Source organism: Desmodus rotundus, chromosome 7 (genome assembly GCF_022682495.2).
Source record: "Desmodus rotundus isolate HL8 chromosome 7, HLdesRot8A.1, whole genome shotgun sequence".
NCBI lineage: Eukaryota > Metazoa > Chordata > Mammalia > Chiroptera > Phyllostomidae > Desmodus > Desmodus rotundus.
In genome coordinates, this window is record NC_071393.1 from 4,557,424 (window position 1) to 4,585,145 (window position 27,722).

The 27,722-nt window shown below is 38.6% G+C and overlaps 2 protein-coding genes across 3 annotated transcripts; one reads left to right on the plus strand and one right to left on the minus strand.

The window, feature by feature from the left end:
- Window positions 1-76: 76 nt before the first annotated feature.
- Window positions 77-8,225, minus strand: VPS29 (VPS29 retromer complex component). 2 transcript variants are annotated; one of them, XM_024567043.4, is made up of 4 exons: window positions 8,143-8,225; window positions 3,251-3,442; window positions 794-1,029; window positions 77-562 (listed from the first exon to the last, which is right to left on the minus strand). In XM_024567043.4, exons 1-4 carry the CDS (start codon window positions 8,143-8,145, stop codon window positions 445-447), a joined length of 549 nt encoding a protein of 182 aa, XP_024422811.1. In that variant the 5' UTR covers window positions 8,146-8,225; the 3' UTR covers window positions 77-444. The 2 variants fall into 2 exon arrangements, with proteins under 2 accessions (XP_024422811.1, XP_053784140.1); XM_053928165.2 differs by lacking the exon at window positions 8,143-8,225 and adding an exon at window positions 6,061-8,124.
- Window positions 8,226-8,440: 215 nt separating this feature from the next.
- Window positions 8,441-27,550, plus strand: RAD9B (RAD9 checkpoint clamp component B). Its single transcript, XM_024567068.3, has 12 exons — window positions 8,441-8,477; window positions 10,163-10,233; window positions 11,343-11,492; window positions 11,694-11,808; window positions 13,722-13,821; window positions 18,044-18,150; window positions 21,368-21,474; window positions 21,560-21,624; window positions 22,166-22,288; window positions 23,291-23,528; window positions 25,892-26,000; window positions 26,674-27,550. The coding sequence occupies exons 1-12, from the start codon at window positions 8,441-8,443 to the stop codon at window positions 26,724-26,726; spliced, it is 1,275 nt and encodes a 424-aa protein (XP_024422836.3). The 3' UTR covers window positions 26,727-27,550.
- The last annotated feature ends 172 nt before the right edge of the window (window positions 27,551-27,722 follow it).

Genomic DNA, 27,722 nt, shown 5'->3' on the forward strand with positions numbered 1-27,722 from the left:
CAATCCTTGTCCACAGTTTCACTTGATCTCTCATTTTTATGGTTTTTAAAAATCAAAACAGTTTATCGAGAAAATGTAAATGAAAGGTAACTTTATTACTGGAGAAGAGAAAAATGTATAGAAGAAAGTCCAGATTCTTTTTCCTCATGCACTACCTTTATAATAAAGTCCTAAATATCAACTTTGAAGATATTTACAAGGATAAATTTTTCTTAACATGTGACCATTTACTGTGTGGTGGACATTTTTTTATAGAAATCATAAACTAAATAAATTCTTAATAGTTTATAAGAAGCTCAGAACATTGTATTAACAGAAGACGATATATTTTACTGCAAAATATTATAAAAGTGGTACAATTTTGTGGCTCTTAAATGTTTAATTACTTGATTTGAACAGGGGAATTAAAAAAAGAAAAAAACAAAAATCAAGACAGGCCTGGCTTTAAGATTTTTTGTATTCGATTCGTTCTACTTTCACATCATCTCCAATTAGCTGATACACATAAGTGACAACTGTAGAAGCCTGGATATCCATCAACACAAATGAAGGAATAATGTTTCTGGAAGAAAATATAAATAACGTCAGTGTTTTATACTAAAAAGCCGTAGCACTATAAATTTCAATTTAAGACGACAATTTGGATTCAAGGAGAAACCTGGTTGTTACATATTAAAAGTAACAATCACCAAAAGGCTATAATTATTTAAATAGTTGCATTTTTAATGAAATATCACACATGCAATTATTAAATTTATAAAACCCCCAAATTCCCAAATTACATACTACTTACGTTTCCAAGGCATTGTATGCCCCAGTGGCAGAACCTGGGTTAATGTAGAATTTATTTTCATGCTCAAATGCTTCAAATTTGTGTGTATGTCCTGAGATAAGAATGTCCACATCGAACTGCCTCTGCAACAGGGCTAAGCTGGCCATATCTCCCCATGGAATAACTTGGTGTCCATGGATCAAACCAATTTTGAACTGCCCAACAGTCACAACTTTCTGTTCCGGATAATTCAGATTCTAAAATACAAAATTGGCATAAGGAAAATATGTTTTAGAGATATCAATGTTTAAAAATCCTGCCTTTATTTATTTTTTAAAATCCCAACTTGAGGATATGTTTATTGATTATAGAGACAGTGGAAGGGGGAGAGAGAAACATCAGTGTAAGAGAGGAATGTGGATCAGATGCCTCCCATACATGCCCCGACTGGGGACTGAACCTACAACGTAGGCATGTGCCCTGATTGAGATCGAACCCACAACCTCTTGGTATATGGAACGATGTTCCAACCAACTGAGCTGCCAGACCAGGGTGAAAAAAAACCAAACCTGTTTTTTAAATATTTGATCTCATGAATTTGTTGCTCTACAACCAACATATTGATTAAATATCTGATTTCTTCTTGGTTTCTAAGGCTGTAACTATGCTCAAAACATAACCGGAATTTCCATGCAGTCCCTTTCTTGTGTTTATTTTTATAGAATATAGATTATTTTGAGCATGCTGTAGAAAATAATTATTCCCCCAAATTTGTGAGTTCCTCTACCTGAGAATCCTAGGCATATGACCTGTAAGCTAGGGTGAGTTTAAATTAAACTGCAGGCTTTAACAGTTATATAGATGGCTAAAAATGATGACAGTTAAAACACATAGTACTTAGTACGAATCACAAATTACTCTAAGGGCTTTATCAACCTACCAAGTACTTATAAATAATCCTAAGAGGTAGGTTCTCTTCTGACCCCCATTTCATGGATGGAAAAAAGTGAGTCATGGTTAAAACTGAGGTTAAAATAACCTGCCCAAGGCCACACATTACTAAGTGGTTAAGCCAAGATCCAAACTCTGGTACATGATTCCAGGGCCTGTGACTTTAGCAACTTTATAGCAAAAAATTTGAATTCTTGGTATTGAAACTGTCTTGAGCATAACACAAACAGAACCCCTAATGTTTTTAACAAACCAGACCTACATTCTTATTACTGACAAGAAGTTTGCCCCTTCCCTTCTCATCCCCATGTCTTTCATCTCTGTGTCACATCTAGTTTAATCAAACTCTTTAAAATCCACTGGAAAAAAACCCAAAACCAACACTATGGTCATTCAGTTTGGTATAAAGGGTCCCCATCAAAAAGTGCCAATAAAGTTAAATAACTTATGAAAATGCTTGTATTTCCAGAAATACTACATAAATATTCATACTAGAATCATGCTTATCGTTTTAAATCATACAATGTTAGTACTGGCAGGGGTCTTAGAAGTCATCTATTCCAATCATATTTACATAGAAGGAAACTAGGGCCAGAAAGCACATAATTTGCCTAAATTTTCTTTTTAATTAATGGGTGAAGTTGGAACCCCAGAACTTCTAACTTACTTATTTTTTTAAATCAGGTTTATTGAGATACAACTTACATACAGTAAAACTGTCCTTTTTAGTGTACAATTCAAGGAGTTTTGACAAATGCATACAGTCACGTAAGCACCACCACAATGAAGATATAGAACAGTTTTATGACCTCAAAACTTCCTCATATCCCTTTAGTTAATACTTCTGACAGAGAGCCATGGCGGGGCTTTCAACAATTAGTAAGCTGATCTTCACGTTAAAAAGGTCACTCTGATTGCTACTTGGAGAACAAACTGTGGAGGGAGGAAGGGTAGAATCAGGAAGTTGGAATAAAGGAAAGTGATATGGTACTTGGAACAGAGTTGTATAGGTGGTAGCAAAAAGTTCATAACAAAAAAATTTATAAACTAAATGATAGTATAAAAAATAGTGACAAAACCACTTTGTGTTGACTTAGGACAAGTATTTAATATGTTTATCAAGCAGTCTAAAATCAGTGATTTTCAGACAGGGAGGGTACGTGTAGTAATTTTACATTTGGAAAATAAAAAAGGACCTTTAACAGCTGAGAAACTGGTCTAAAGGATAAAACTTTATATGTTAAAATCAAGAAAAGGGAATATTGGGCCTGGCTATTGTGGCTCAGTGGATTGAGCACCTGGCCTGCGAACCAAAGCGTCACCGGTTTGATTGCTGGTTAGGACACACAGCTGGGCTGTGGGCCAGGTCTCCAGTTGGGGATGAGCAAGAGACAACCAGTGTTTCTCCTCCTCTCTTTCTCCCTTCCTTCCCCTCTCTCTAAAGATAAATAAAATCTTAAAAGAAAGAAAGAAAGAAAGAAGAATGAAAGAAAAGGAAACATTGGGAAGGAAAGGGAAATACATCACCTCATCGAAGTCTCCTCTCACAATATGAACATCACCGGCCAGAGTCTTGAGATAGTCATAGCTCTCTTTGGTGCAAAGATTTCCAGTGCAGAGAATGTGCTGAATCTTTCCTGGTACCAGCAGTTTTTTGAACTTCGCCGGCAAACTGTTGCACCGGTGTGGGATGTGCAGGTCTCCTAATACCAACACCAACTTTAAAGTGTCAAGGTGAGACAAAGTGTAATGTTAAGCATAATGTCAAAACAAGATACTTTCTTCTAGTAACTCCCATTTTAAATTAAACTAATCAGAGATTCCAGAACATGAAAGAGAAGTTATTCATACAATTCCTTATCATGACCATTTAGACAAACACACATATCACATATATAATAATGTATTTTGTTCTAAATCGATCTTTTTAAATTAGCTCACAAATGTGCTATACATAATATATATCATTCTATTTACCAAGAATAAAATCAAGCTTTCTAAAGAGACTCATTTACAGACCTATAAATTACACTGAACAACAAAATTGCAAAATGACAATATATTACTGGGCCCTATGGAATTTGGAATTTTTGAAGACTGATATGGAAATTCATATTTATGCACTTATAATGTAAAATAACATGTATTGATTCCAGGGACATTAATAAAGAGAATTGTTAGAAATGTAATGATAGAGGAAAAAAGTTAATTCTATACTTTGTTTACTAGACTGATAACTATTTTAAGGAACAATAGCCAAAATTTACAATATTTGTTACTTAAAACTATTAGTTACACATTACAGAGGAATAAAAACAGCCTACGTTTCAAAGTTTCAATAGAGCAAATGTGTGCTTTTGAATTACAATCTTCATCTTCTGTCTTTCATTATTAGAAATCCTCACTTTCATATATTCATTGTCTAGATTAAATTGCTTATGTACTCTCAGTTTAATTTCCAAACTTAAAATAACATTTTCACAATCTTTCATGTGCATTAGAGCATTAAAAAAGAGATCAGTTAAAGAAGTGATGAATTTAGCAGGAGGAACATAGTCTCAGATGATAAAAATTCTTAATCCTGCAAAATTTTAATTTTAGAGATTCTACATTTAAACATTATTTCAGTTATTTAACAGAATATTGTCAAAAAGATCATTTAAAAATAATATCTGCCCTCTTGCCATGGCTGGTGTGGCTCAGTGGATTGAGTGCCAGCTTGCGAACCAAAGGGTCACAGGTTCAATTCCCAGTCAGGGCACATACCCAGGCTGTGGTCCGGGCCCCCAGGTGGGGGCATGCAAGAGGCACTTGATCAATGTATCTCTCACACACGACCCTTCTCTCTCTCCCTTCCCATCTCTCTAAAAATAAACGAAATCTTTAAAAAAAAGTCTGCCCTGACCAGTGTGGCTCAGTTGGTTGGGCATCAACCTACAAAGCAAGAGGCAGCCAGTTTGATTCCTGGTCAGAGCATGTGCCTGGGTTACAGGTTAGGTCCCTGTCGGAGTTCGCAAGAGAGGTAACCAGTCAATGTTTCTCTCACATGATGTTTCTCACCCTCTCCTTCTCCCTCTCTTCCCCTCTAAAAATAAATAAATAAAATCTTTAAAGAAATAAAATCTGCACTCCAAAGGACAGCAATCAAATTCTTCATGTTGATTAGTATAAGCACCTTCATTCTATGACAGCACATTTCCCCACACAGACATCCCATTCATAAATGTATGTGCCCTTTAACTGCTTTTAAAAAAGGCCCAACTATTCCTTAATGTCAAAGAAAACATTAAATATATAAAATAAGATAAAGCAGAAAATGGTGTTGTCACCAATGACTTTGTAAATTGAAATTAATAAAAAACAAAATGTGTGAAATTGAAATTATTATTAAACCAAGCTTGATTCATCTGGCAACAAATATCAAAGTGCTTACAAAGCAAAGGAACTGTTATCAGGATGTAGAGTAACTGCAGTAAAATTAACGCACTTTAAAAGAAATTGTTAAATAAGTTTCCTCTTTATAAAGGGTAGTTTCAGCTGGTATTTGCTCAATGATTTAATATGGTTTTAATCCAGATGGTTAAAACATCTGTAAAGCTCAAAACCACCATGAAGTTTCCACCTTCATTGGTAATCAATACAAAAGTACCTGGAGACAGAACAATCTTCATCTTTAGAGGGGGATCCCTTCAAATATGGATTGAAGTGCATAGTTAATGTGGAAAGCTGGTATTTGAGAAAAAGGTAAAAAGTAGATTTTTTTATTAAAAAAAGAATAACCTCAAACTCACAAAAAGGTACGTATCTGTATCAGGTTAAAAATCTTTGGGGCTAAAAATGAATGAGCTGTTCAATCTTAATGAACTAGAAAGAGCATTAGTAAGACATGATACTTCATAATGATTGACAACCTAAATTCTCTAATGTGCTGTGGATTATGCCCATGTGCCTAGACCATCAACATTCTAAAAATATGTAACTGTATGAATGACCACACAGCAATTATTTCAGATTAGTAAGGATCCTAACTAGGACTCTGGTTTCCTACAGGTGACAAAGTGATGGGGGAAATAGTGTCACAAAACAAATGTCATACTTTAAGGAGTGCCCTTGCCCAAATTCCACACTTTGACAATTCAGGTTAGACATAGATTTTAAGAAAGCAAGAGATTCTAGAAATGGCAGTCTTGTTAAATTCAAATAAAGAACCAACCCAATCAAAGCATAGGAATTTGGTTATTTCCTATTTGACTAAGACTATAAAAGGGTGAAAATCCCAGTAAGTAATCAAGACACCCAACCACCATTATTAGGAGGAGCTAAGAGAAGAAACTTACTCTGTGCCCAGCCTTAGTGGAATGAAGAAGTTGATTGCAGACAGGGGGAATGGAAAAAAAGGGTGAAACATGACCAATGTTAAAAGAAAGCAACAAAAAGAAACAAACCAAAAAAAGAACAAAAAAACTCATATCAAATGAATATGCAAACAATTGTTAATGATTTCTGAGTGTTATGAAAGAAAATGTTAAAAATCAGCTTTGCTCAAAATACCAAAAGAACTGTTTGCTGTATTTTAAATGTGACACATATGCGCATGCACACACACTTTTAATAAATTTTGCTTTGTCAATTTTTTCTTTTCCTAAACTTATTCTCCACATTGACTCTAATCCCTTTCATTTTCCTGTTTTGTTTAGAATTGTATAAGACAATTCAGAAAATTCAGCAGTCATGGCTTAAACGAAAGCGAACATTTTCTAGATTCTTAGTATATTTATTCCTCATGTATATTGACTTTAATTATGTTAAAAATTCTAGTTGTAAAATTATGCTGCAGTTAGGTCATTACTTTGAATAGACGATCTAAACACAACACTATGAATATCAAGCGATGAAGTCACCAGCCAAAGATGATAGAAACAAACACATTCCTCCAGGTGAAATGGACCTTCCCCACACACGTCACAGTTTGCTGCCTATACACTCTTGGATACTAACAAGTGTTGAATGTTTCTAGTCTCCTTTGCCAAATAAAATGCTTTTAATTATAAAAGAATCAGCTAATGCTAATTTTGCCCAGTTCTTCCTATCTGACATAAAAAGTGATGTGCCTGTACAACTACTCTCAAAAAGTGTTCACCTCTCAAAAAACAAAAACAAAAACAAAAAACAACTTCAGAAACAGGTCAGGAAATTCCTTCTTCTCCCAGGGCCTACTGTCTCAAAATTACTGTAAAATGAATTGCTCTAAACTGGAGCCTGCTTATAAGCAAAAATAAAAAATGAGATGAAAGCTTTTTACATTATATACAGAAGCATATACCACAAATCTCTGTGGCGTCTATAAGCCACCTCAAAGGCGATGTTTGTCTTAGATTTGTGATCATCTTAAAAATTTAACGGACACCCGTCAGAAATTAAAGTTCATTTACAGTTAAGCCTCATCAACACAAATACCAGGACAGTCAGAGCTCCTTTTGAAACTGTTCTCAACTTTTTGGGGGGTCAAGGGCACCTCTGAAAACTGATTCCAGCTATGAGCCCTCGCCAGTAGCTGCTCCCGGAGTTTTTCTGTAGCAACCTACTGCCGGGAGAGGGTGGCGGCCGGGCTTGCGGCAGGCGGGGCCAATCCGATGAATGAACGAAGTAAAGCTCCCCAAACCACCCCGTTAGCGCCAACACTGGCCCTTTACCCAGAAAACCGCACATATTCTCAAAAATTTCCAAACAGTTTCAAGGAGTTCGCAGACCATGAAGGAACCCTACTCTAAAGGGTCGCAGCATCCTAGGCAAACCAGTAGTTCCAGCTATTCGAAGAGCCAAAAATGCAGTCCTTTGGGAACACACTACCACCGTGCAATGGCAGCTGCACGTCGTTTCAGGGGCGAAAGGGATCGCTTTTTACCCGCTTTCCTTAGGTGCCAAGCTACACTGGGTGAGGGATCCTGCTCGCTACTTCCCGTTTTGAATCCGCGTAGCCAGCTTTCGCCAACTGGGGGTGGTAACCCGCACACCCCAACCAGCGGGAGGTGCCTTTTGCGGGGAAGAAGTAGGGAAACGTCTGGAAACGCAGGGGAACCGTGCCCCTTTCTCGGACAGTCGAAGCACAGAGCCAAAGGCCTTTCCCGGCTCGGGCACGGGGGTCTCGTGACAGGACTAGCAGCAGTGAGGGGCCTCTTTCCCCCTAACACGTCCTCTGGCCTCTGGGGCGGGGGTGCAAGGCCAGAGCCGGCTGCACCCAGAAGTGGCCGCTCCCATACCTCCCTTCCCTCCCCCAGGGCCTTCCCCCCGGCCGGGCCTGGGCTGCGCCCAGGCCTCCGGGATCACCCAAACCGTCGCCCAGACACTCCCAGTGGCTCCCTACGACGCAGCCCCCCGGCGGAGAGCCAGGCCTCGGTCACCGCAGTTGCCATCCTCACCATCCTGTCACTGGGTTCCGCTCAGCTACCACAACCGCCACCGCCCTCTTCCTCAGACTCCTCGACGACCCGCCCACCTCGTCCACACAACCAATGAAAAATGAGGACTACGGAGACCGCTCTACGGTGGCCCGCACAGGCCCTCCCCCTCTGTAAAGCGAAGCTGCTTTCGGGGAAAGAGTGGAAGTGGAGGGGAGGGGTGAGATCTCGAAGTTTCTAAAGGCTCGGGCCACATCCGGGAACCCGGGGCGTCGAGTTGAGGCGCGCTTTGCGACCCGGCTTGTTAGGGCCTGCAGCCATGCTGAAGTGCGGGATGAACGGCAGTCAGGTTAAAGGTGGAGCAGTCCTTTTTCCTAGCTAGGGACAAAAAGGGAAAGCCTGAAGTTCATGGGGGAGTTCCACCATCCGCACACTTCTTCCCAGTTGCCTTTATGCATAAGGGCTGAGGACACCAAAGTCTCCTCAGAGCCAGCGCTCACCCCCATGGTCCCGTTAGCTTCTGAGGGGAGGATGCAGGCCCACATGCTTCGATTTATGCACAATATTTATATTTTCGTGCGTGTCTAGGAAATGAAGTTGCATCATCGCGCATCAAAATCGGGAAGATAAGCGAGTGGGGCGACCGTGGGGGAAAAATAATGCTCGACCAGTTAAAGTGTTTTAGTGTCATGGGAAAAACAGAAACCAGGTTTTTATTTTAGTCCCACCATTTTTAAACGTATGACCTGGGACAAGCCACTGAATCACGTTGGGGCTCAGGTTTCTTCCTCAGAGGACAAACAGAGCAGCTCTATAGTAGGGATGAAATGGGAATGTACAGGAACCATCGTTTTGATGGTTGTAAGAGGCACTTTAAATTAGTCCACGTAAATTACTCCAGGAGGTGTGCATTTAGAAAAGCAATGGTGTCTTACAGATTGAAACCTGAAAATGATCATTAAGAGGCATCTTGCGCCGGGGCCGGCTTCCCCTGTGCTGAGGACGACTTTGGAGCAGGAAGTTCCCTTTCGCCGCGCGAACCTCAATTCCTAACAAGCAGTTATTTATCTGTGTGACTGCTCAGTATTGCTGGACTGCAAGCGCTGGGAGGGCGCGATGTCTCCCCACCTTATTCATCCCTGTTCCCCCACTGCCGTGGGCTGTGCTGGGAACATAGCAGACGCTCGATAAATACTCACTGGCTGCATGAAAGGCCTGCACGAGGCAGCTCCCGTGCAAAAGTAGTGCAATTGAAGTGGTGAAAAAGGGACATTGCCTCTACCTTTTGTTTCTCCTTTCTTTAAAAAGGGAATCAGTTGTTCTCAGTGGGAGCCCCCCCCCACTCCCCACACCACAAATTCATAATAAGCATTATAATCTGGTGTTCTGGAATGATTTTTTTCCTTTTTTCGACTTTTCCATAGGTGGATATGGCCATCCATTTTTATTGCAGCGTAATATTCTATATCTGTTTGCTACATGTTTTGGGGGGGTTTGTTTGTTTGTTTGTTTGTTTTTTACTTCTTCCTAACTCACAAGAACAGGAAAGCGTCACACCAGACCAGACGGCTGCTTCACCCAGCCCCGGCCTCTGTGTCTGTCGCCTCCGGTTTCTCCCATCACTCGTTCTGACTTTGCCACCAGTCAAAGTATCAAAGCCCTTCAAACCGACCTCTCCATGTCTTGTTTTTACACTTTTTTCCCGGGGGGGGGGGGGGAGACACACGTCTTAAAATACATTCGTGCGGACATTGGCTTGCCACAGCAGCTCCAGGCCACACTGCGAACGTGCAGAAAGGAGAACTCTGTTGCCTGTCATCATCGCACACACTCGTTCTTCGAATTTATTGAGCGCGGCCTGTGAACCTGGCCTTGTGCCAAGGGTATTATACTGTATTTCTCACAGCAGTTGGTAGTATTAGTCTATAAACACTGTTCTTTATGAACGTAAGTCCTGTGAATGCTGAAATAGCCTTATGATTTGCTTTTATTGTTCGAGAGGACGTATGTATGTAAGCAGCAACTTTCTTTTTCTCCGTAGTGTTTGGGAAAGCAATCCAAGCTCTGTCACGAATCAGTGACGAGCTGTGGCTGGACCCGTCCGAGAAAGGTGTAAGTAAGAAAGTTAATTCAGACACTGTCTACTAAGACAAAAGAAGTTTAAGATTCTGGTCTACATTGTATGTTAACTCAGAAATCCGAAAATTATAATTATCCCTTTCACTGTTCATCTTGATGGTACATATCTGAATACATTTAAAGCAGCAATTTTCAACCTTTTTCATCTCATGGCACACATAAATTAATTACTAAAATTCTGTGGCCCAACAAAAAATGTATTTTTCCCAATCTGACCAAAAATAAAATAGGTATAATTTTGATTCATTTACACCAAACAGCTATTCCTGTGTTGACTGTTGTCATTTTTTAAAATTTGACAATCTAAGGGAAAAGAGGTCAGTGCCCCTGAGTAAATAGTCAAGTATTGCCTGTTTTAAAACTTCTTGCAGCACACTGGTTGAAATTGCTGCTTTAGAGCAGCATAGTAAACCTTAAAATCATGCAGATAAATACAGTTGATTCCAATCCAAAGTCACAAATTGGTGGCCAAGAGGCTAGATATAGCTTGCAGAAGTGTTTTGTGGGGATTACAATGTTTTTTTAAAGAATTGAAATAATTTCTAACAGTTAAAAATTGGGAGAGTCCACAGAAAAATCTGAATTTCTTGCTTTTCTTGAAAACTCAGAAAAGGTCTGACGGTTTGGGGCTTTTATACCGAAGTGGAAGTAGTTGGTTGACATTAATTTAACAGTTTCTCTCCTTAGACAAGGCAAGAGATCACCGTTTTGCTGCATTCTTTTTTTTACTCCCTTTTATATTGCCTTCTGCCACTTTGTGCATTAAAATGAAGGCCCCTGGAGGCATTTGCAATTTTACAATTTCAACATGCAAGATTTTAGATTTAATACCTATATGTATTAAATATAGATATGTAGACATATATATATATATACATATGCAGACTCAATACACACTGAATAAATGCAGTTCATATATATTATAGTTCATATGGATAACGTAGCCATATAACGCACTTATCATCCGATAGCATTATTTGTGTTCATTTAACTGCTATGTGAAACGAAATAGAATTTTTAAAATTAATCATTTAAAGAAATTTGATTTTTCCCCCTAAATAGTTTTTATTTTATTTTCCCAGCTTGCTTTGAGGTCTGTGAACTCTTGCCGGTCAGCATATGGATGTGTCCTCTTCTCTCCTGTGTTTTTCCAAAGTTACCAATGGTCAGATGCAGTGGAAATGAAAGAGAGAAACACAGTATCAAATTTAAATTGCAAATTGGGAATGAAGGTAAATATAACTGGTTCCGGTTTTCTCTTATATTGTGGAAATATTCGACATAAAGTCTATTCTATACTTAATACTTGGTTGAATGTCATGCAGGACAAATTTATTCATTTATGAATATACATACTCTTTTGTGTTAATTTGTTAAACTAATTAAGCAGCCACACTGAGTATGTGCTGTTCTATGATCTGTTTGTGTTACAGTCACTTCTGCCCATCTTTAGATGTCCGAATTCCCTCGAAAGAAATGTAGAGATGTGCAAAATATTCACCAGATCTGATAAGTGCAAAGTAGTTATCCAATTCTTCTGCAGATATGGTAGGTATAATTAAAATGAGTTTAATGTATTGTGTGTTTTTGTTAATATATTTTAAGTTTAGAGTATTCAAACCATGTGCAATAATACAAGAGTTCTCATTGCATTATTGCTTAGAATTTATGTAGTTTTGTGGTAGGAAAGTTGTAAGTACCTGAAAGGTATTATCTTTCTTGTCTTTGAAGAAGTATTCTGAGATGATTAGTAGTATTTCCTTTCTACACCTGTCAGTGACACAAGCTTTACTTGCATACAAACCCATTTTTTAAATCCATTTGAATTTAACCAATTGGTTGTTCTCAAATTAACTGTCTGCTTGATATTCTGTAAGAGTGCCTTGGAAACGGTGTTCCTTGGTCAGAAAGAAAAGGATTATTCCCTCTAGGAGGCAGATAGTATTAGATCTGGGGCTGAAAGAAGCGTGGTAACTGGCCCAAGGTCACAGAAGTAGTAAATCACAGAGCCTGGGTTCAAGTCCTGCCCCTCATTAGTAGGAGCTAAAACCTTCATTCATTCTCTCTGCCATGCCAAGCTGTAAAGCGGATTTCCTGCCCCTTGGCCTTGCACGGTCCGTATTCAGATGTTGTAGTCATAGGACTTTTACGTACTTAAATATGTATGGCCTGGTGATTAACAGCATGGGCTCTGGAGGCCATAGTGTCTGGGGTGGAATCCTGCTCTGCCCCTTCCTTGCAGAGACCTTGGGCAAATTATTTTACATCCCTATGTCTCAATTTCCCAGTGTGTAAATTGGGGATAATGTTAGTACCAACCTGCTAGGGTTTTTGCGAGGGTCTATGAGTTCTAGGAAGTTATAGTTCTAAACTGTTTAAAATTATGCCTGACACATTCTCTAAGTGTTAGCTCTAATTATATTTATTATGATTGCCAGTACTTTATTTGAAGCTGGCAGGTAGAATTTTATGCTTTAAAAAAATCTTGTACTTGTGATATTGGTCTAAATCTTTTTGTAGTAGGTGCTCAGTAAATATTTTTGAAATTAATAAATGTTGCTATTATCACCTAAGTAAAAAAAATAATAAGTTGAGAAATGCTATCTCTAGGGAGACCTTTAGATTCACACTGCTACATTATTCTGCTGTAGAAAGTTCTAGCCTATGTGGATTTTATTACATGGGCTCTGTATTCAAATTTAGATTCAAATTCTTGCTATCAGGTAAGTCCCCACTTAACATCACTGACAGGCGAAATGATGGATAATGAAACCAACTGCATGATAATTAATGTAAACAGGATTTTAGTTCCTAAGGCATCTCATCAATATTGTAAGGCAATGACTTTGAATGAAACATTGTTGGAGGACCTGCTGTACTTGTTAAAAAAGCATAGCCTTGAAAGGTCATTCAGCCTCACTGAGCTATTGTTTCCTCTTCTAAGATTAAGTACATACCCCGAAGGGATACTGTGAGAGTCCCAGGTGAGGTTTGTGAGATGCGAACCGCAGTTCCTGGCACAAAGGGCCATAGCCATTCTTGCCTCACACTTCTCCCCTCCTCCTCTCAGCGGAAAAGAATCCACAGGCCTGATGTTCAGCTTCATATAACAAAGGTGCCATTCAGGAATATTAGTCCTGGATGACAGGTACTGAAGGGGAGTCATAGATACCTGAGCTGTAGTGGGCAATCACTGTTTTACACACAGTTGAATAATTACCTGTATTTCAAAAGAATGGGAACTCGACTGCCTGCTTGGTCAGAGGGTCTGACATGTTGCCTGATGTCCACTAGGGGGCGAGAAACACATTCACTAAAGACAAGTGCTTCTCCACACTAGGCACCTGCAGATACTAAATATAACTTCACTTACATTATTTTAATTTGGCTGTGAAAGTTGAAGACTTTTTAACCTGTTAATTTTGCACTTAAAATTATCAGGTTTCTCTACTCTCTTTAAGGTATTAAAAGGACCCATAATGTGTGTTTTCAAGAAAGTCAGCCTTTGCAAGTTATTTTCGAAAAGAGTATGTGTACTAATATACTAGTGATTCAACCAAGGTAATGAGTTCTCTGTTCTGGTTTTTTATTTTTCTCAATGTAGTATGGTTACAGAGTAAAGAATTAATGTCCTAGAGCTTTTACAGATTTTATTTATTTATTTTTAAGGGGAAGGGAGGGAGAAAGGAAGGGAGAGAAATATTTATGTGCGAGACAAGTATCGATAGGTTGTCTCTCGCACGCTCCCAGCCTGCCTGCAACCCAGGCATGTGCCCTAACTGGAAATTGAACTGGCAACCCTTTGGTTTGCAGGCTGGCACTCAATCCACTGAGCCACAAGAGCCACAGCTTTGTCCTAGAGTTTTTAAATCAGTTACTTTTTTTAAAGCTAACACTAGACTTGGAGAAAGCTCTTACAGAACTGAGAGAAAGAAAACCTTGATAAAGATAATAGTAGACCATCAGTTTTCAACCTTTTTCATCTCATGGCACACATAAACTAATTACTAAGATTCTGCGGCACACCAAAAAACCATTTTTTTTTGCCAGTCTGATCAAAGGTATAATTTTAATTCATTCACACCAGATGACAATTGTTGTGTTGACTGTTGTCATTTTTTAAAACTAGTCAGGTATTGCATGTCTTGCAAATGCTTGCCGCACGCCAGTGCGCCGCAGTGCGCTGCTTGAAAATTGCTGTAATAGATCATAACTGCATAATGATATGATGATAATTTAGTTGCCAAGAAAGCTCTAAAAATATTCCATCAGTAGCTTTCTTCATCAAATGATATCAAGAAAAAATCTAATAATACTTTGCATTTATATGGTGCCTTCTGAGTCTTCAAACACACAGCATAAGAAAATTTCAGCATTTTTGATGTGAACTGATTTTGTCCTTAAGTGTTTCCATTTTTTCTCTAGAGAATGAGTAAGTGTACTCAATTTTTCAATGTTAAACTGTAACATTAAACATTAATTAGTTTGTGAGCCAAAAGGTATTTTATCCTTGTTGTTTTTTAAATTACAAAAGAAATACATACTCTTGAAATGCATCTACAACTCATAGAAGATTGCAAAGATTAAAAAATGGAAGTCTTTCTCCTTTACCTGCCCCCTCTATCCCACTGGCAGGGGTAACATCTATTAATAACTTGGTGTATATCATTCTAGCTCTTCTGTTTATAGCTATTTTGTTAAATTTATAGCCAATCTCTGTAACTCCCCCTCTCCTTATTATTTGGTTATCTCTTTCTCCCACCTCTCAAATTTATGTCACATATCAGATAAATATTTTATATAGTTTTTCATAATATATATCATACATAGATTTTTCAAAGAAAATATCCCACTATTGTTATCATTTGGCAACTTGCTTTGTTTAGTTTCTATGTCAGTTCACCTAAATCAATCTTATTCTTTTTAATGACTGTGTAATTTATCATTGTATGACTTAACAGTAATTTACTTACCCACAACCCTACAGCAGGCCCCTCCCCAGTGGATGCCTGAAACCGTGGATAATACCAAACCCTATAGATGCTATGTTTTTTCTTCTACATACAAACCTGTGATAAAGTTGTCTTTATAAATTAGGCATGGTAAGAGACTAACAATAACGAATAATAAAATAGAACAATTGTAACAATATACTGTAACAAAAGTTATGTGACTGTGGTCACTTGTTTCAGGAGTCCCCTTGCTCAGGTCTTCGTATAGGCTCAGTTCTTTCTGGTGTATTATGTTACCGTCAGTCAGAATATGTTTTCTGCTCCTGTCTTCCACCCACAAATTTAATGCCTTTTCCATCTTACCTAAGTACTTATCATGCACTGTTGGCCAAACTTTTGCAGTTTCAGGTGCAACGGAGGACTAGCAGGAATTTCTTTTCCTTCTTTACAACTTCACAGATAGAAGGTTTGTTCTTACCACTGATCTCGGCAACCTCAGCATACAACTTTTTTCTTTCTTTATTAAGTCCAGGAGAACTTTCACCTTTTCACTTAAAGGAAGCATTGTATGGCTTCTCTCTGGCATATCCGAATTGTCAGCGTCACTACTCTTGCGATTCAGGGATATTATTAAGCAAAATAAGGGTGACTTGAACACAAGCACTGTGATATTCATCAGTGGAGCTGATGACAGCTGAGACAGCTCCCAAGTGACTAACGGGCAGGTAGCGTGTACCCATGGGGACGCTGGACAAAGGGGTGAGTCGCGTCCTGGGCAGGCCGGCCTCAGATGGAGTGAGATTTCATCACACTACTCACACTGGCAGGCAGTAAAACAACTTACAAATTATTTCCGGAATTTTCCAGTTAGTATTTTCAGATCGCAGTTGACAGGAGGTAACTGAAACTTAGGAAAACGAAACCTTGGATAAAGGTTATTTCCAACTTCTTACTAACACACACAAAAAGTAGGTTGTTCCAACTTTTTACTATCACAAACAATGCTGCTAGAACTAGGGTAGTATATTAGTTATCTGTTGCTGTGGAGCAAATTTCCCCAAATCTTGGAGCCTTAAAAAAGCAGACATTTATTACTTCATGCTAATAAGTGCAGCTTAGCTGGGTGCATCTGGTGAAGGTCTCAGGTTGAAGAGAGGTTGAAGTTAAGCCATCAGTAGGACTGTGGACTTATCTGAAGGTTGTGGGGGGAGTCACTTCCAAACTCACTGACACTGTTGTTGGGAGGCGTCAGAAGATTGGCTTCCAGGCTCACTCACGTGGCTGCCGGTAGAGCTCAGTTCCTCTCGGGGCAAGCCTCTCTGTAGACTGCCCGGCCGTCCTCCCAACGTGGTAAGGAGAGACAGGGAGAGGGAGACTCCCAAGGTGGAAGCCATGGTCTTTTTATAACCTACTCTCAGAATGGCTATCTTACCACTTCTGCCATTTTCTCTTGGTTAGAAGTGACTCTCATCAGTCCAGCCCACACTCAAGGGGAGGGGATTATGTAAGGGCACGAATCCAAGGATTAAGAATCCTTGGGGGCCATCTTCTAGGCTGCCTAACACAGACAGAGTCCTAGAAATGAAACTGCCGTCTCAAAGACAGATTTTAAATTTGCACACATACTATCAAATCGCTACCTGGAAAGTTTGTACCAATTTACATTCCCACCAAAAGTGTAGGAGAATCCTTCTAAGTAAAGGATATGATCAATCTTTAAAATTTTTGCCAATATAATAGGTAGAAAAGGATACTATTAGAGTTCTTTGTCATGTCTATTTTATTACTAGGGAGTTCGAGCCTCTTTTCATATATTTATTAGCAATTGGTATTTTTCTTCCTTTTTGAATTTCACATTCATGTTGTCAGTTTTTATATCAGGTCATCTGGTATCTTGGACAACATCCCCCTTATCACTGGAAAAGTTTCCAGATGAATTTGGTAGGTGTTCCTGATATTTTGGCATCAAGAAACACTGCTGAGCTCGTGTCTAGCATCAGGGTAACACCAGCATCACAAAAATGCTAAGAATCTCTTTTTTATCTACCAACGCCTCAGTTTCAAAAGTAGCTCAGAACTTATGGTGCAATAATAAAAAAAGACAAATAACCTAACTAAAAAACAGGCAAAGGATTGGAATAGACACTTCTACAAAGAAGACATACAAATGGCCAATAAGCACATGAAAAGATGCTCAACATCATTAGTCTTTAGGGAAAAGCAAATCAAACACCCCGAAAACTGAATTGTGTAGTATGTGAATTATAGTTTAATAAAGTTGTTTCTAAAAAGGTGCACAGGATGAAAGGGCACTTGGGGTGCCAAGACAACCTTGAAAGTAACAGTTAATAATCCAGGACAAGTAACAAAGGGAAAGAGAATATAGGTGGCAGGCAGCTCGTAACCCTCTCCACCTCTCAGCTGGGCCCCCGGCACAGGCCGCCCAGCCAGCTGTACTAGAACATCTCTGTCTTCCACTGCCTCCCTTAGGAGTGTGATCCCAGGCCAATTAAACAATATATATACTTGTCACATAAAAAAATAATTAAAGACATTTTATTCTAGAGTTTGGTTTATCCTGCAGCTGTCACATGTTTTACTAAGAATGTATTTTATTATTCTCCTGGCCTTTAAATGAAGTTACAATGATTAAATATACTAAAATATAGCATCTTATATAGAAGAAAGAATATAAAGTCCTTTGGGTAAATTTTTCTAAGTCTAAGCCAACTAACCTATTTATTTCTAGATTAAAGATTTCAGCCTCATTAGAAAGCTGCCTCTTTCTGTTTGCTTTTCAAATAATATAATATTTTTATTACATCTCGCAGAGTGCTTGCTGAGGCGGTTGTCTTTTTTTCATCAAGTCAAGAGGAAGTTACTCTTGCTGTTACTCCCCTGGAAGTTTGCATTAAGAGTTCTAGTGAGGAATCAATGGGTAAGGACTCTCTGTCACGGTGCTTTGACGTAAAACTACTTCCTGGCTTTCTTGATTACTAACCAGTCAGTAAATATTGGTGGTATAATATTTATTTTTGTCTAAAAAGCAGTAAGATGTAGAAAGATCATTAAAAATTTTAACAAACCCAGGAAAGTTACACAATCAGTACTTAAAATACTTGGCTTTGAAATTCCAGTTGTTTTAAAATTAGAAGAATGGTTACAGAGAAAAATATTTTTAAGTTAAGATTTTAAGGCCTATTTCTCATCCTTTATCATACTTTGTGTTTAGCATAGAGAAAAATTAACATGCCAGCAATCGAGATGGCCTTTGACAACATAAGCAAAAGTAAATGTGAATTAGAAATGTAAGATATTCCAGGCGGCAAATATGTAGGGCAGAAAATGTGAATGCTTCTTAAGTCAATCTTCCAAGAGTTATCTAGATGGTGTGGAGAAACTAGGCATGATTAAATCAGGAGTTTGGGTATCGAGAAAATGTACTTGGGTCTTTTTGGCACAAGTTGTTGGAGACTCTTTGGTCTTGGATGATTTTTTTGGTGATAGCAGTAAAGAAAGTGTATGAAGGGAGGAACTGTGTTATTTTCAAGTGAAAAACCAGTAGAACCAGGGATTAAGTTGGGTCAGATGACTTCTGTAGCATTTAGTTTGTGCCAGGTTCTGTTCTAAATGATTTACATCTCTGAATTCATTTGATCTTCCTAACAACTCTGTGATGTAGGTACTATTATGATCCCCATTTTCCATCTGAAGAATATGAAGCACAGAGAAACTAAGTGACTTGCCTGGTAGCACACAGGTGGTAAGCGTGGGTGACGGTCTGAGCGCAGGGCTCAGCTCACCGCCCCTGTGCTGTTATTGCTTCTCTCAGATTCCATCTACCATTCTTCCCTGGCCCTCAGGAGCGCATGATCTGGAAAACGTATGCTGGACCAGTGACAGGGTCTGCTTTACATTCCACACCCCCATCTCTGAATAAAGGTGGCCGTTTCATAACCAGGAGACACTGTCCCTCATGAACGACTTTCTAATGAGCAGTTACAGTTATGTTTGACTAGGGACCCAACTGTTTAATTGTACTACTGACTTTACTCTCTGCTAATGCCCTGGGAGTGACATGAGCCTTCTTGTTTGGGATGAATATATTTGTACGGTATTGTTTGGTCCTTTAAAAATATATGTACCGTTTATCCTGTGTTCTCATACTTACACAATTCATGTTCATTGAAAAAAATAATTTTTAAAAAGCACTAATAAAAAAAATCCCTTGAAATCCCACTATTGAGAGACGAGCGCTTTTAATGCTTATTGTATACTTCAGATCTAACAACAGGGGATTGGTTGAGTTAAAGTAATGAAATACCACAAAGCTGTTAAAAGTAATTTTGTATGTATATATATATACACATTCCTTTCTCACTGAGAGTGCATATCAAAGACATTTACTGAAGCTAATTTGGTAGTGGAAAACACAAAACACCAACACACACAAAAATTAGAAAAACGTACTTATTGACATGGAAAAACAGGATGTTATTAAATAGATTATGAAATCGTATGCACAGTATGACTGTACTTTTTAAAATGCACCTAAAAATTAAAGAAAATAATAGGAAACAAATTCAACACCTCATTAAGGAAATTGTATACCATGACCACGTGAAATTTGTTCTAGAAATGCAATATTGGTTCCATATTAGAAGCTCCAGTAATGTAAAACACTACATCAGTAAGTTTAAGGAGAAAAAATTTATATGATTATCTCCATAAATGCCGAGAGAGCCTCGTAAACTGTGTAACATTTATTCTTGATATGAAACAGTGAAAAGTATAGGAATTGATGGATACTTTCTTAAAAATGATTAAATATATATATTTTTACATATACCAAAGCCAGTGTCTTACTTACTAAGAAAAGACTAATTTCCACTAAGATCGGAGACAAGGACACCTACTATCTCCTCTTCTATTTAACATTGTACTAGAGTTATTAATCAATGCAAATTAGATGAGCCAATTAAAGGCACTAAAAGTATGACCATTTCTGTTTGCAAAGGACATGATAACATACCTGGAAACTCTAGAGAATCAATAAAAATTAACTCAGACAATAAAATAATTTAGGTAACAGGATATAGATGATGAAGAAAATAGCTTTTGTGTATACAAACAATATCCAGTAGGAGAACATAATGTTATAATAGCAACACAGAAGATTAAATACTTAGACATAAATAATAAATTTAATGTAAATCTGTCCATAGGCACAAGGACATATTGATGACTCATTGATAGCGAGAGCTAACAGACACATGTGAGAATAGGACTTTTAAAGGGAAAATTTGCTTAGCTGAAGGGTTGAAAATAAAGTGTAATTTCCCAAATAGGCTCTACCTATAGATATAGTTATCATTCAGGGTCCTTATGTTGCAAGGTTTTGTTAAAAATACTAAATGATATCTAAGTTACTAAAGATACGAATGAAAAAGAAAACAAAAGATGTGAGTCAAAATATAGTCTTTGTTCTATATAAACTATATTCATAAATAGTAGTTCCCTTTAGAATAAACTTGTTTATGGTATTCTGGTTATTTAATTGTTTATAACAAGCCACTCCAACATATAGTGGCTTAAAACAATTTATTCTTACCTCTCATGGTTCTGTGGGTTGATGGGGCTCAGCTGGGCAGTTCTCACTTGGGGTCTCTCGTGCAGTTGCAGTTGGTGGCTAGGGCTGGAATCATCTGAAGACATCCAAGCACTGACCAGGCTGGTAATCCATGCTAGAGCTCAGTGGGACTGTTAACCAGAGTACCTGCACACATGTGGCCTCTTCATTAACTTGGACTTCCTACAGCATGAAGTCAGCATGGTGGCTGAGCCCCAAGAGCAGGTGTTGCAGGAAAGAGGAAGTGGATAGAGGATAGAAGTGGAGGCTGCTAGTCTCCAAAGGCCTGGGCTCAGAAACCTGCACCAGGGCACCTCACCATGTCTATTGGTCAAAGCAGTCAGAGAGCCCGCCCACCCAGATTCAGGGAGAGGGCAGGTAGACAGAGGCCCCACCTCTCAATGAAGGAATGGCAGAGAATTAGTGGCTATTCTAAACCTACCGCTCAGGTTATATTTTTATATTCAAATTTAACAAATACCTCTGGAACTAATTTTATTCTTTATTGTCCTACACTATTAAACAGATTTGAACAATTCTGTACACAGTGAGATGTTTGTGGGTCCAGCTGAGTTTGACTTCTTTCAAATTGGAATTGACACTGAAATAACGTTTTGCTTCAAAGAATTGAAGGTAAAGAAAAATTTGCACTAAATTAAAATTTCACTGGTAGTTTTAAAGAAAGACTTCACTTTTCTTCCCCTTCTTTTCTTTTCAGGGAATACTGATATTTTCAGAAGCTACACGTGCTCCTATATCCATTTATTTTGATTTTCCTGGAAAGTAGGTTCTTGGGAACTTTTCTGAATTTGCTTCTTTTTCTTTTGTTATATGTCAATAATAAAACCATTTGAATCACTTCAAAATTAATTCACAACCCAGGAATTCCTTAACCTTACTAGAAACACTTATCAAACTTAAATTTTAAAAGATGCCATAACATGGTGTTTTTTTAATTGGTAACTTGATTGAGAAAGATACATGCTTCTGCATAGCGAAAACATTTATACATTTGACATGAATAAATTAACTAGAAAATAATACATGGCTTAACCAGGTTAAATCTCTGTGAAACTATGACACTTTATATAATATTTCAGGACTGAAATATCAAGTGAGATTGGGTTAGGATAGATGTGTTTTATGAAATTAGATCCGATGATTTCTAAGGGCCCTTTCAGCTCTTAGGACTATGTTAATTTGTGAAAAGACAAGAGGACTTCCCTGTTTTTCTTTTACTCCTGAATTAGGTATCATTTTCTGATGTTTTCCCAATGTCCATCAGAAAATGACTGTGCTGTGTGCTCCAATTTTGCCTTTTTAGACCTGTGGCTCTAAGTATTGATGATATGTTACTGGAAGCTAACTTTATTTTGGCTACATTGACTGATGAGCCAAGTAGAGCATCTTCTCCACAATCGTTGTATCTTTCAGAAAAACAAAAAAGGTAAGGCCATGTTCTAACATCTTTATTGGTTGGGAAAAAGCCATTACTATTTATGCAGAAATAATTCAATGGCATTCATTCAGGAAACTGTTGAGAAGTAAAACATTAGATCAGAAATTCTGATGGAATCAGGAAGAGCTATAGTAAAACCTGACAGTAACATAGAAATATCACCAATCTTGCTCCAGAAATTTCCTTCTCTCTTCTGATCAGAATTTAACAGGACTTTCTGATTTGTCTTCGTTAATACCTCAAACTCCTTTCCATTTGTAACAGTTGCTTTTTAGGAGTGATATAGTGTTAAGGTTCAAAGGAATGTCTATTCACACCTAGAACACTCTTTCTCAGACGTAGCGACAGCCATCGTTTTTCTTTTGTCTCTTAATAACTTTTTTTTTGGTGGGGGTGCTTCAACTGTTGAAGTAGCATAGCTACTATGGGACGTTTGGAAAATACAGAAAAGTGCAAAAAAGAAAGTCAACATTACCCACAATTGCACTGTAGACACGGCCACTGTTAATATTTGGTTCGTGCTGTTTCCTTTCAGACTTTTTATTTTGCATATACTTGTATTTTTAAACAAGATTGACATCATATAGCATATGTAGCTTTTTATCCTGTTCCCCCCTCAAATATTATATTGTGAACATGTTCCAGCATCACCGATTATGACTTGAAAACGTGATTTTTAATGACTACATACGATGTTGTCATACATATGTATAGTAATTTATTTGACTTTTTCTAACTTTGCCCTGCTACCATGATCACAAGACTGTCACGTGCACACAGTGTTGTTTACTGAAAAATTCCCATCTGTAGAGAGAATTTCTAAATAATCATGAATGTAAATCTTAACTTTCAAAACAATTAGTTCATATTATTTCAGTATATGCCCTAAACCAGTGTTATCATTGACATACTACATCGCTCTATTAGTTTTATAAAAATATATACTTCAAAGTAAACAGTTCATTCATTTAATCCCTATTAACACCTCAGGTCAGATCTGGAATGTTCGAATCCAACGGCTGGTAAAAAAGATAGCAAGACCACGGAGCACATTTCAGGAAAAGCAGCGCCCAAAAGGCTCCACCCTGATGAGGCTCTCGGGAACACCTCTACACTTGGAAACTGTGGCAGTCCTCTAGTGAAGAGAGCAAACGGGGACATCAGTGAGGAACCGGAAAGCAGCGTCAGCCACGTGGAGGAAGAGCCAGGGCCTCCACATCTCAGGAAGGTAAAGAAGAACGATGACACACAACCACGTCTCATTCAGGAGTTCCCCTCATCTGCCACCCTTTGCAATCTCCCTGCTCCCTCCCCCCCACAATATCCTGAAAATTAATTTTCTTAGTTTTTGGCAGTGGAGAGGTGAAGCCAGTTTGAGATGGAGAATGATTTGTAGAATGTTAATACAAAATAGTTAAATTGTTCATTGGGTAATTTTTCTTTTTTTCTATGAGGTTTTTGTTTTTTGCTTTGTCCCCTTACCTGAGTAATTAATTTCTAACAAAGTATATTCAAGCAGAGATTGAGATCACTTGTTTTAAAGAATAAATTATAATTGCTTATAGCATACTTATATATTTTTTATCACCTTCCATTTTTCTGATTTATTTACTTTTAGAGAGAAGGGAAGGGAAGGAAAGACAGAGGGAGGGACACAGGAGTGTGTGAGGGATACACTGATCAGTTGCCTCTCACACGCACCCCCCACCCCCAGCTGGGGACCCATAACCCACGCATGTGTCTGACTGGGAATCCAACTGGCTACCTCTCAGTTCACAGGCCGGCACTCAATCCACTGAGCTACACCAGCCAGGGCTCTAATTTCATATTTCAAATCTGTTTGGAAAACCCTTTAGTTGTAGTGGTACAATATAAATTTTATCCTCCAAACAGCACAGATCCCTTCATAGAGGAGTCACAGTAAATAACATATCAACATACCAATATTTTACTAGATTGATGATAAGCTTCACAGAATGCTAACATTAAACTTTATGAAATCTATTAAATTGAAGGTAAACACAATTTATTGGAAACAGAAGCATCATTGGGAAATAATGATAGTCCCAATTTTACATTTACATTAATGTTTCATTCAAGTCTGTTTTGCTATTGCTATTATTATTGATTTGGAAATATGAATTCCTTAGTTAGAATTAGAAATTTGGAAGGAGAAATATTTTTTCTAAGTCACTATATTAAGCTATACAAAAGACTTTTTAGGACAGTAAAATTGGATGTTGGTGGGGGGGATGGATATGGCGTGTGAAAAGCCCTGTGATGGAGGGAGCATGGTGGTTTTGAGGAACTGAAGGCTCGCCAGGGCAATTAGAGAGCAGAGAACCAGGGGGAAACGATGGCACAGGGTGAAGCTAGAGCAATTGGTGAGTGCCAGATCATGCCAGAAGAGTCCTGTAGGCCATGTAAACAGCCATATTAAGCATCTTGGCATTTAAAGTATTCAAGGGGTTTTAAGAGGGATGGCTGACAGAGTTGATTTTTTAAAAGATAACTTTAGTACAGCTACTGTATAAATGGGGTACAGTGAGGCAAGAATGGAAGCTCAGTTGTAGCACCCAAGAGATGAGATGGTGATTCCTTAGAAATGGAGAGAAGTGGCTGAAGTAGACAGCTAATTGAAGAGGTAAAAGTAACATGACTTGGTGATGGATTGGTTATGGGGGTTATGGGGACATGAGGTATCAAGGATGCTACTCACATCTAGTGGGTAGAGGCCAGGGATGCTGCTCAAATCCTCCGACACACACAGTACAGTCCCCACAACAAAGAATCATCAGGCCCCAAATGTCAGTAGTGCTGAGGTTGAGAAACCCTGATTCAAAGCCTGCGTAGAGGGGGGCAAGCGAGCTAAGTCTAAGAACAACCAGGAGAGTGTGGCACGAGGAAGGTCCAAGAAGAGTGTCTGAGGATCAAGTGGGATGAAGACTGAAAATGGTCATTGGCTTAAGCATGTGATGAATTTTGGTGATCATAGCAGGAAGTTTCTGTGAAGTGGTGGGGTCAGGAGCTTTTTTAGATAGGACTGAATAGGAGCATGAGCAAATGGAGATAAGTGTAGACAAAAGCAGAGGTGCGGCAGGGAGGGAGGAATGGGGTGGTGGTGGTGCTTTTCATATATTTTAAAGATGAGAGACATTATTGTAAAATGCCGATATTCTTATCCAGTAGAGGGGAGGCCTGGGAGGGGCTGTGAGGCCAACAGAGAGGAAAGGACAGGTTTAGCTGGGAGGGGTAGCTTCTGTAGCAGGAGGAGGGAAAGGGAAGTTGGGAGTCGAGCAGAAAGGCCTGCAGAATCTGCCTTTGTCCGTCTCCCACAGCCCTGGTGTGTATTTAAATGGCTCAGGCAGGGGAGTCAGAGGCAGATTACTGATCGCAAACAGTGTGCCTTTGGGAGGGGTTTTGGTTGAGAGAACGTGTTGGTCCAGTCTTGAGGCTCTGGGTGTTCCCTGAACTAGCACCGTCAGTTAGGGAGACCACACTGGCCAGGTTTCTGAAAAGGGGCTGTTCCCTGGAGCACTTACTGAGAATTCTTACTTTGAATCAACAGTGCAGTTACTTCTTTCCCTCCAGTTTTCTTCCATGTTCTTTGGAGCAGTTTCTTCCAACCTGCAAGAACACTGTGACAACCCTTTCGACAGTCTGGCAACAGCAAGAGACAGCGACGAGGACATGAATGGCAGTTTTTCCGTATTCTAACACTTAATGACAGCGAAGTTGCCTACCACCCTCTGATTTAGTGACTCACACCTCAAACTCGTTTTCACACTTAGTCTACAAAAACATTGTCTTGGACTTCCTTGAAGTGCTGGGTGGGCTTCTGCTTTTCCAAACATCATCTCATGCAATAATTCTATCTAGGAATAGCTACTTGTCAAGTGTACATGATTTGCTTTAAATCCTTTATGCTACTTGGGAGGCAGAAGTTTTCTGTGGAGGGAAAGGTTCACTAGAATTCTTCAGTTCAATGCATGTTCACACTGGAGCTCTTTGCATTTTCTTTGCCCGGTTTATAAACGTATTCACCTTTCTTCGGCAGCCATTTGGAGTGCATCAACACTGCTCGTAGTTTTGTGACTAGTAGTTAGGTATCTTTGTATTTGATTGCAAACACTGGAGTTTTGGTGCTTTCAGACATAGTAAAAGTTGGCAGTCTTTTCTCATGTAATATCATGACCTTTTTGTCCATTGCTTTTTATATTTTGTTAAGATTTTAAGTAAAATTAACCCCTGGGGAAAAAAGTTCAAGAATAAAAATATATAGCTACCCCTTCACTTTAGAGTCTTTTTATATATTGCATAATTTTATTTGACAGCCTTAAATTATCCTGACTTTCAGATGTGATCTTCTACAGTGTGGTGCGAAAAAGAACTTAATGGAAATGATGCCAAAATTATTTCTGTATGATCTTAGAGCACTAACCTCCACTGTCAAGACAGCCTGGGTTTGGAGTGGAATGAGGTAGAAGATGAGTGCCTCTGTTCTTTGCCTCTTTAAGAATCAGCTTGTCACCTGCACAGACTAAAAAATCTGGCTCAGAAACATTGTTATGTAATGTTTTATGCTGCATGCTTCTCCCTCCCCCAAACCTGTCTGTAGTCAATTATAACCTGACAAACTAGACTCCTGTAACATTTTATTGTTAAGTCTCTGTGAAGCCATCAGATCCCAAGGAAATGTTAACCGGCAAGCAATTGTACTTTAGATTTTGCGCGGAACTCATAAACAAAGGTGGCTGAATGGATCGGTAAACTTTAGAACTGTGAACAGACTTCTAAAACCAGAATGAATTTGGCTCTTGTAGCTCAGTCATGAGTCAGAGCTATCCACAATAACCTAATAAAAACTCAAGTTCATCCCAAAATGTTTCTCAGTGAATGAAAATGGGCTTTCACCAAGCTTTTTGTGGAAACTGGCAATGCCCACATAACTTCAAGAGGTCCTTTCACATGTAGGTTAAAGATACAATGTATCCTATGCTTACACTGACGATTAACACTGAATTTCACATATCCCTAGCAAATGCAGATGACTATGCAGAGAACATTTATATATGAGAGTAACTGTAGTCTCCTTGCTGAGGAGGACGACTTTCTGGTTCACCCATGGAAAGGGGCAGGGGGCTGAAGTCTGGAGGCATCATCAGTAACTGCCTGGACACAGCACTAGCCTGTAAAAGACAGCCACACTGTTAATTAAATTGTATTTAATTTGGATTTTAGAATTTAGAATTTTGGATTTCAGAATGCTATATTTAAATGACACCAGATTTTTCTGTGATTTACTTCATACCACGTGGATGATACAAAAGCCTTCTCAGCTAGGAAACCACGTGTATTTTACATTCAATTATCAGTCCATTTTGATGAATTTTTGAGGAAGCTAAACTGGATGTTTAGCTAA

Coding starts and splice junctions, on each gene's coding strand:
- VPS29 (XM_053928165.2), bottom strand. CDS start 6,192: ATGAGTTTTTTTGTTCTTTTTTTGGTTTGTTTCTTTTTGTTGCTTTCT. Junction 1,030..3,250: donor TGAGAGGAGACTTCGATGAG/GTGATGTATTTC, acceptor TTTGTATTTTAG/AATCTGAATTATCCGGAACA. Junction 563..793: donor GCATACAATGCCTTGGAAAC/GTAAGTAGTATG, acceptor ATTTTCTTCCAG/AAACATTATTCCTTCATTTG.
- RAD9B (XM_024567068.3), top strand. CDS start 8,441: ATGCTGAAGTGCGGGATGAACGGCAGTCAGGTTAAAG. Junction 13,822..18,043: donor ATACTAGTGATTCAACCAAG/GTAATGAGTTCT, acceptor TACATCTCGCAG/AGTGCTTGCTGAGGCGGTTG. Junction 22,289..23,290: donor CTTTCAGAAAAACAAAAAAG/GTAAGGCCATGT, acceptor TTAACACCTCAG/GTCAGATCTGGAATGTTCGA.